At 44.8% G+C, this 9,524-nt stretch overlaps 1 protein-coding gene across 1 annotated transcript; it reads left to right on the top strand.

The window, feature by feature from the left end:
- The first annotated feature begins 2,613 nt into the window (after positions 1-2,613).
- On the top strand, positions 2,614-5,806 carry NEUROG3 (neurogenin 3). The gene has a single exon (XM_039338864.1). It carries the CDS (start codon positions 2,958-2,960, stop codon positions 3,648-3,650), a length of 693 nt encoding a protein of 230 aa, XP_039194798.1. The 5' UTR covers positions 2,614-2,957; the 3' UTR covers positions 3,651-5,806.
- The last annotated feature ends 3,718 nt before the right edge of the window (positions 5,807-9,524 follow it).

Consider the following 9,524-nt stretch of genomic DNA (forward strand, 5'->3'; position numbering starts at 1 on the left):
CAAATCTAGCAGCTCTATGAGTTATAATAAGAGTTGAGGTTCCTCAGTTTGTTGGGCACCTGGTTGGAGAATGATGGCTCATAGGTAGCTATAGGGGTAATTCCCTCATCCCAGATGGCTGAAGCCAGTGTGCATAAAGGAAACGCAACTGTGGTGTCTTTAATTCTATGGGCTCTAGTCCCCAACAAGCTTCTGATTGCATCTTTTGATCATGGCCAGGGGTAGGCAACCTCGGTTCTTTTATGACTCATGGACTTCAACTCCCAGAATTCCTGAGTCAGCATAGCTGACTCAGGAATTCTGGGAGTTGAAGTCCATGAGTCATAAAAGAGCCGAGATTGCCTACCCCTGATCATGGCCCTGTGCCAATACCTTCATTTTCACTCCTAGTTATAAATGCATATCACTACAAATATTTCCTGACAGCTCACACCCTGGTCCCAGGTAGATCTCCCCCCCCCACCCCCCCACCCCCTCCACCCCCAGGCAGTCTATGCAAAACTCAGTGTAGCGATTGTTTTTATGAGCCAAGGGGGGGAAGGAAAGAAAGAGAGGAGATAGTTAAATAAGGAAATGGCATAAAAATGGTCACAAATGAAGTCAAATGGAGAATTGAAAATGTACGTGGGGAAGAGGATGTTTAGTTCCTGATAAAACTGTCCATTTTCTAGAATATAAAGGGAAATAATTAAAACCAGAAGGAAATTTAGTGGGTTAGATATGAACACCGATTCACTCCCCACTACAACTCTTGCCAGAACTTTTCTATCCTGAGCTGAACAGAAAGGCAGCTCCAAAATAATAAGTCGTGGTTGAAGTGAAAGGATTTCTTTTGACTGCTTATTTTTCTTGGTTAGGAAGATGTTTCAACCTCATCTTAATTGGGTGTCTTGCTTAATATGACCATGAAAATCAGAATAGGTTTGCAATAGAACAGATTATAAAACGTTCATCCTTGCTATTGCATCTTTGTGCAGTAAAAGTGTAAAAGCAGAGAGTCAAGCTTTTGCTTTCACTGTTGCTTCTGTGGGCTTTATTGTCACAATTCTTGTGTCTCCTGAATAATATGCTAAGTGAACTTACAACTTTGGATCTTCTGGATGGTCTTGATTATTACTTTAGATTCCTTAAATCTAAGATGGAAACTATATACATGAAATATATTTATGATACGTTTGTTTTTTGTATGCTAAAATAATGCTGTTTAAAGGTGTGAGTTTCTCTGGCAACACCTAAGCAAACCATTCCTTCCATCCCAAACAAATCATGATATTGGACTTGGCAATAAAACTTAAGTGAGCTGTGTTAAATATCAATCCTTTATTGGAATGGGCCACAAGAGTGAATGTAGCCAATTCCTTGACATAATTTCTTACTAATTATGAACTGATAAATTTGCCATTGCAGTGTGAAAGTTAGTAGGTTCTGAGTTATTATCACCTTGGGACATATTGGTTGAGAGTTCAACACATCTGGAGGGCTCTAGATCCACAAGAGCAACTTAAATGAAGAACAGGGTTTAAAGAATTTCCTCTTTAGTTTCACTTAAATGTATTTCCTTAACAAACTGTGAAAGATTCCTTTGTCTGGTGGATTCTATCTATGGTGAATAATTTAATGGAGAAGTTGGCATTCGCTCCAGTGGCTATTCTTCCTGTTGCAGCTTGTAGTGGTGTTTCACATCTGGAGCCAGGCTATTTGTGAGACCACCTTTCTCTCACCCCTCCAAATCTAGCACAGAGGACAATGCTCCAAGTTCCTTTCTACAAACTATGAGCCTGGAGTTGTGCCTTCTCAGTGGCACTATCTGCTCTAGCAAACAGAATTGCCTTGGATAGTTGGATGGCTGGATGGCAACTGGCTGAGGAATTCTGGGAGTTGAAGTCCACAAGTCATAAAAGGCCAAGTTTGAAGACCCCTGGTTTGAAGTGTCTAATAAGGAAACAGACACTGGTGGTGTCCTCCTGGACCATGGAGACTTTGTCACCTTCTTCCAGGATAACCAACCTCACAAAGCTGTTGTCGTGCGGGCAGCATTAGGAAGAGACTGCTGTTCATTGGTAAAGGGGCCCTTACTGCCAGAGCCCCTTTCCCAAGGAAAAAGCCTAAAATTCCTTCGCGCGTCACTCAGGGAGAGGTGCTCGCGCAAGTGAGATAGAAGTGGCCCTCAGTGACGACTGGCGCCCGGGACAAAATATGGTGGCCTTAAGTTCGCACCTCACAATCCGCCTGGCAGTCCCAGGACGCTACGCCCTAATCCTAACCTCCCCCACCGGAGGGTTGTGTGGCCGACGGCCAGCCAGGGGCTCGCGTGGCTGGGGCGAGCAGCGGCTTTCTGATTGGCTTCCCTCGGCCGGCTAGGAGCCGGGACGCTCCCAGCCAGACTGATAAGCTTAAGCATGCCAAAAAGCGGGCAGGCGCGGCGAGGGAGGGAGGGAGGGAGGGGACAAGCCCCATCTCCATGCCGCCCGGGGGGGGGGGGAAATCCCGCACTGGGTCCGAGCGGCCTCTATAAAGGAGCCCCGCGGCAGGCGTGTGCCCAACCTGCAGCCTGCTTCTCCTGCCGTCGGGGAAGGTGCGCTCCTCTCTCTCGCCTCCGGCCTGGGCTTTTTTCCTAGGCAGAGCTTCGGCGCTGGCTCAGGTAAGCAGAAGCACCCGCCGCCTCTCGGAGGAGATGCTGAAGCCCTTCGAAGCCCCGTCTTCCCGCAGCGGGCAGCAGAGGCGAACGCTCTCTGCTTATGCGCAGAGGCCTCGCGAGGGAAGCAACTCAACTCCTAAGTGCCGCGAAGAGGGTCTAAGAGCCGAACCGGCTCCTGGGAAGGAAGGCCTGGGCAGCCTCCGCCTGGCTTGGCGGGTCCTTCTCCTTCGCGGCGCGCGCGCGCGGGCCAAGAGGTCTCCCCGGGCAGAGCCTCGCCCTTTTCTAACGCGGCCTCCGCCCTCCCCGCTCTCCCCTCAGGATGTCTCCCCAGACGGCCTCTTCGCCAGCCTCGCGGGAGACGAGCGAAGGAGAGACGCCCTCCTGGGCCATCTCGGACGACGACGACGCCTTCCCCTCCTCCTCTCCCTCGCGCGCCGCCGCCCGCCCGCCCGCCTCTCCCGGTCCTGGCGCGCTTGTGTTGGAGGCCGCGGGCGAGCGGTCGGCCCGCAGCGGAGCGCCCTGCGAGGGAGGCGGCCCCTCCAAGGCCAGAAGCCGTCGAGGCCGCGGCAAGGGCAAGAGCGATGGCCTTGGGATGAGCAGAGCCAAGCGGAGCCGCCGCGTGAAGGCCAACGACCGCGAGCGCAACCGGATGCACAACCTGAACTCGGCCCTGGATGCGTTGCGCGGCGTCCTGCCCACCTTCCCCGACGACGCCAAGCTGACCAAGATCGAGACGCTCCGCTTTGCCCATAATTACATCTGGGCGCTCACCGAGACCCTCCGCCTGGCCGATCAGAGCGCGCTGGCCGGACCGACCCAGGACGCCGCTTTCCCACCGCAGGACGGCTGCGGTGGCGACCCCGAAGGCCCCGTCGCTTGGCTCTATCCGTGGGACTCGCCCAGCTCGCAAGGGAGCAGCCTCAGCCCGAGTGACTCTGCGGAGGACGCGCGCACTTTCCGCCCTCCCTGTCTCAGGCTCCCCACCCAGGCGGCCTTTCCGGACTTCGTCTGAACTCTACCCTTTGCGCTAGAGGTCGAATCAAGGCCAGGATCCCCGGGGATCCTAGTGGTTGCTGTGCGCACAGGTCTGCTGGTGGGGAGAGAGAGTCCCTCCCTTCAGAGTCTTCACCTTTGCCTTAAATAGGAAGTCTCTGTCCAGTTCCCTGCACTTTTCCCAGGGCCTTTCTCTTCCTTTCCCTGGCGCAGGGCTGATAGAAAGAATTGGGGTTCACTGCCAAAGGAGTTTCTTCCCTGGTGTGATTGAACCATAAAACCTGCCTGCCTGATTGCCTTGACAGGCTGGGATTCAGTTCCTCGGCTGCTGACTATTTGCTGGCTACTTGATTGTTAAAATATTAGAACAATATTTCTGTCATATGATTCCACTGCAGCTGAAAACTTTTGGAATATCCTTAAATTACTAAATGAAGAATACTCATCTTTTGAAGTTGCTTTTGCCAAGACTTTTGCTAGGGTGCGTTCCAGGCTAATTGGTCATTCTCAGCCATCTGGAGGGAGCAAGAATAGGGAAGTCTGCTTTAAGCCTAGCTCTTAAATCAGTCAGGCATAGAGTCCCCTGTAAACTCTGGAATGAAGTCTTGTCACACTTTGCTAATTAAGGTCTTCTAAATATTTGCAGCACATCTCTCTTGGAAAAGTGGTCTCATTTTATGTTGTGTATGTAGAGCTGTGCAAGGCTACTCAGACACACATACTGGTGAGTTTAGTGAGACACATTTTGAGATAACTCTAAAGAATTGCAACCCTCCCTCCCAATACCTGCCTTTTTCAAGCTAGAGTGATTTCCATCTTTGAGAGGTGTCCACGTGATATAATAGCACTTTTGAAACAATTTGTGTGAACAGCCTGCTAAGAATATAAGATGGAAGCACAATCCACCAATTTAAGTATGCACTCAGTTCTCCCATTGAAATCAATAGAATTTAACTCTTGGTTGAGTTGGGCAACAGACATCCTGCTCCCACCTCCAGCACATTTGCAGGCAAATCAGCTTTGTGCTCTTTAGAAGTTGGTGAGTTCAGTTCAAACTGTGTTATACTTCAGGGCTTTGCCAGTTGGCCCAGTTGGGAGCTAATTAATTCTGAATATCAAAATTCCATCATCACTACCTTTGATAGAAATCCTCTATATTGAAGGATGGCTAAATCTACCTTTTTACACGCTATTCTCAAATTGGCCAGAGAGTACTTAAGAGCACTTAATATAAATTACCAAGCCCTTTTTACTTTTATCTATTATATGAGGAAATGATGTGCAGTGCAATTCTATGCATGCCTACTCTAACCTAACCCCCCTTGCATTTAATGAGATTTATTGGGACCAGTTGGTACTGAAGTAGGCAGATAGATAGATTTAAACTGGAGAAAGTGGGAGAGTAGCATTTTTCTTCTGAATGTTGCTTTTCTTGAAGAATTAGGGCCCCAGCTGCATGGCAGCAACTAACTAATCTTAAAAAACTGAAAAATACTTACATAGAAAATTTTGGGGCTGTGGGCAAGACTGGAAATTACGCCCTGGAAGAAGGCAATAACAAACCACTTCTGTACTGTTACCAAGAAATTATATGAACCTGTCTATAACAGTCACCAGAAGTTGAGCTCAGTTTGAGGTGACTTTATCAACTTACTGGGGACTACAAATGGATGAACGCCAGTTTGATATAGTTGTTAAGATGCCAGGCTAGAAACTGGGTGACTGAATTCTAGTTAACTCTTAGACACAAATCTAGCTGGGTGACTTTGGGCCTGTCGTTCTCTTTCAGTCCTAGGAAGAAATCAAGGGTAAACAGCTCCTGAAAATTTTGACAGGAAAATGGCATAGACCTGTAGCCAGGACACAAAACAATCAATATGTAAGGCTCTTCCATTTCCCCCTCCTTTTGTTATTCAATTGTCTTTATCTTTCTAGTTTGCCTTCTATCCCTTCCCCATCTCTGTAGGATAGAGGGAAAGATCACTCTAGAGATGCGTGATACAAGCACTTCCAGACACTTCTAAAATGAATCTATCTCCAACTCTGACTTAGAGGAATCAGTACAGTAGCTCAGTCCCACAATAGATTTACTTGAGAATGAGAAATAGCAAATGAATAAACTTAAATTAGTGTGTGTTATTCTGGAATAATGACTGTTAAGATGTTTGTTTTGATCTTGGGTTCCTCTTGTAACTAAGAAATGGGGGGGGGTTGAGTGTGAGTGTGTGCGAGTGAAATCAGAAATGCCTATTCCTTTTAGGTAAAACTTCCTATTTCCCTTTTTCTACTGAGAGATTGTAATTTATAAAAAATTCTCATATTTATTGATTATATTATAGAACAAAGATATAAATGTATGTGTGTGTATATGTATATGTATGTATGTGTGTGTGTGTATATATATATATATATGTGTGTGTGTGTGTGTGTGTGTGTGTGTGTATATATATATATATATATATATATATATATATATATATATATATAAAGTTTGGCACCTAAGATTTATAAATGATACGTTTTGGCGAATGGTGATGGGAAAGATTAAAATTAATATTCACTAGCGATGGGACATTGAATTTTCTTGGGAAATCTTTATTTGCCACTTTTCAAGCTTCACAAATACAAGGGAGTTTTGAATGGCATTCAGTTAATCATTCTGGGGCACCTTTGGGTGGAAAAGGTTGGTATTTTTTTGATTATCCTTTCCAGAAATAAAAGTTCCCTTTGAAATCTTCAGTTTTGATTTTTTTATTGTGTATGTGGGAAATCATTTATTTTGGAATAAAGATGACTTGGGATTTTTGCTCCAACCAACTTGACTTCTTTGGAGTGCCAGCCACTGCTGATGTGACTTCCCTAGTCTTCCCCACTGCCTTTTACAAGCACACAAGAAAACCTACACTTTTCAGTGCTCCTCTCTTTTACAGTTGCACTATATAAACATTGTAGGCAATTGATAGCAGCAGTTGCCAATTATTTGAGAAGAACAGGTTGTTCACCCATTTTCCTTAGTTTCTGTTTAAAATAAATGGATTAATAGAATTGTATTAGATCAAGTGGTATGTACTGTAAAATTTGTTTATGGGGGAAAAAAAACAGATGGAAGTTCCCCTTCTGAATCCAAATTTCTTTAGAACTGGAGTCTTCAGTCTAATGCTTGGATCTGTAATGGTATCCACTGATATTTTTTTTTGTTCCATCTGACTACTTAAAAAAAAAGATGAGAAGCTTGCAGGTTGCAAAGCAAAATGTCAACTTTCAACATTTCCATTGACTCCAGAGGGCCATCATTCCCAGAGCCATTCTTAAGAATTAGTAAGGGTAGCATGACCTCAACAGTCCAAATACATCTAACAGGCTAGAAAACTTGGAGATTTCATCTGTAAAACCTTAAGCAGAATTTTTCTGACAGACCAACTCCTCCTAGATCAAGTAGGCAAAAACAAAAGAACAAATGAAAAAGCAACCAGCTGTAGGTTACAGTGCCAGTTAAAGGAAGTAGAGAGCTTTGAAGCCAAAATCAATATTTCACTGCAGCTGTATACAGCTGTGTATGAGAAACTGATTTATATCCCATTGGATGCTTTCATTCAGGAGGGAGAAGCTGTGGATCTCCAATCTTGTGGGCCTGCAAATCCCAGATGGCATGGACAGCAGTATAGGACAGTGTTTCCCAACCTTTTTCTTCACCACGGACCCCCTTTAAATACCTTTTTGGTCATGGACCCCCAAGACTTAATTCAAGATTTAAATCATAACATTTCTTCTGGACCCCCTATGACAACATTAGGCCCCCTCAGGGATCTGTGGACCACAGGCTGAGAACCACTGATGTAGGATGCTGGGAGGAATTTTTGAGGACCCACTAGCAATTTTATTTTGCTTACAGTTGCATACTCTGGCAGGGGTAGAACACAATTGGAAGTATGATAAATAAACTAATATTATCATACTTAAATAAAAGGCACAACACATCTAGATTGTGCAACCTCTCTCATTAAAAGCATAATGAAAGCACAGTGTTTCTCAATTTAGCCAGTCCAGTCTTCACTAATTTCAGTGTTTCATAATAGTTAAGAACTGTTTGCACTATACTGTTACATTGAATCATATCTTTGTCTCTCTCCCTCCTCTTCTCACTTGTTACTGAGATTTAGGAATGTTAATGGTTTATTCCAGGGGTAGGCAACCTCGGCTCTTTTATGACTCATGAACTTCAACTCCCAGAATTCCTGAGTCAGCATAGCTATGCTGACTCAGGAATTCTGGGAGTTGAGGTCCATGAGTCATAGAAGAGCTGAGGTTGCCTACCCCTGGTCTATTCAGTGTACACTTTTTGGTCTGTTTTTATCAAAAGCAGTCTCTGGAGTCCAGATATGTTGCTGACCCTTTCCACTTAACAAAGTTTGAGTATCGTTGGACACTGCAAATAGGAGACTTGGTGAATCTTCCATTGTTGCAGTGACAATATTGACAAGATCAATTTCTTCTTGACCAAAGATCAGTACTGAAGTGGATGGAAGTAGATGCTAGGAATATATTGTTCACTACTGGACAGGGATAAATATGGCTTCAACACCTGTGCCAGGTGACATCACAGTCCAATGTCTTGAATAAACCCATATGGTTTATTAAGATGTATGGATCATCCAAAATGTGTCTTAGCCAATACGTAGTTTGCCATTCTCCAAATTACTTTCGGCAAAATGAATTCTAGTCAATTGCCATTCATATCCTATGTCTGTCTTTGTCCAATCAACTTTTTTGTTTTTGCAGAAAAAAGATGGTTGCTCCTCTTGCAGTAACTGCCCCTCCTTCTCCAAGTCTAAGGGCTTTGTCTGGGTTAAAGAATGCACAGCTTAAAAGCCATGAATCTTGGCTCCCCCCCTTCAGCCTGCCCTCCTCCTCTTCCACCATTAACTCCCCAGACTGAGTTTGCTCTAGATAGATTTATGGTGACTCTCTTTTCTCTGCCTTCTCCAGCTGACTCTTTTGCCATCCATCCCATAAACAAAGGGAGGCTACTGGGCCAAAAAGTCAATTGTCATGCTAACTGATGTCAGTTGGAGGCCTCTTGGCCAGCAAGTAAAGAGACCCTATTGAGGCAATTTGTAGAACAAAAGAAATTTGGTTATTTGAGAACAAAAGCACAAGCACATAGCACATAGCTCCATGCTTCACCCCTCTAAGAAAAGGCAGCCTTGCAAAACTGCAGTCTAAATTGGGATCCCCACCTGCCTCAGATTGTTTGCTACCTGCCCCTCTGAATGGCTTTTGCAGGGTGTTTATTTTTCTGCAGCACAAGGTGCCTCTGTTTTCTCTACAGAAACTTGATTATTTTCTACCACCTACTTAGTCCAATATGCCAGGGGACGTTGAGGACATATTATTAGCACTTTCATAAACTGATAAATCAGTGAGTTGTTCTTAAAAGCTAGAAGCTAGGTCTCACCTCTGAAGTCAGGAATTCAGCTCCTTCAATGAAAAGATGAAGGCTTAAGTGAGGGATCTGGGCTTGACTTTCTTGAATTGGTGCCCTTTGACTCAATTTCCCTATGACTGGCTGACAATGGAGGGAGGGTAGAGGAAAAAGAATCAAAAGAATGGAGGGTGTGAGGCATATGTAGGCAACTTGACCTGACACATTTACTGAGGAATACATCCCATTGATTTCAATGGGACACTTTTCTAGTCCAGTGAATTTAGAGCCAAGGCATTAGCTAAAAGTTACAAATTAATGAATGTAGAGTGGAGAGTGGTGGCCTGAAAAAGAATGGGTGGCTGACAGAGTTTTCAACCATTAGTCCACCTGCATTATGCTCCAAGTTTACTTTAAGTTTTACTTGCTTACTTCTCCTGAACTTCATACATGCAGTGCCATTCCTTGCTA

Source organism: Crotalus tigris, unplaced genomic scaffold (genome assembly GCF_016545835.1).
Source record: "Crotalus tigris isolate CLP2741 ecotype Arizona unplaced genomic scaffold, ASM1654583v1 scf7180000017722.570129, whole genome shotgun sequence".
Taxonomy (NCBI): domain Eukaryota; kingdom Metazoa; phylum Chordata; class Lepidosauria; order Squamata; family Viperidae; genus Crotalus; species Crotalus tigris.

Excerpts from the sequence above, each read along its gene's own strand:
- NEUROG3 (XM_039338864.1), top strand. The coding sequence starts at position 2,958 with ATGTCTCCCCAGACGGCCTCTTCGCCAGCCTCGCGGGAGACGAGCGAA.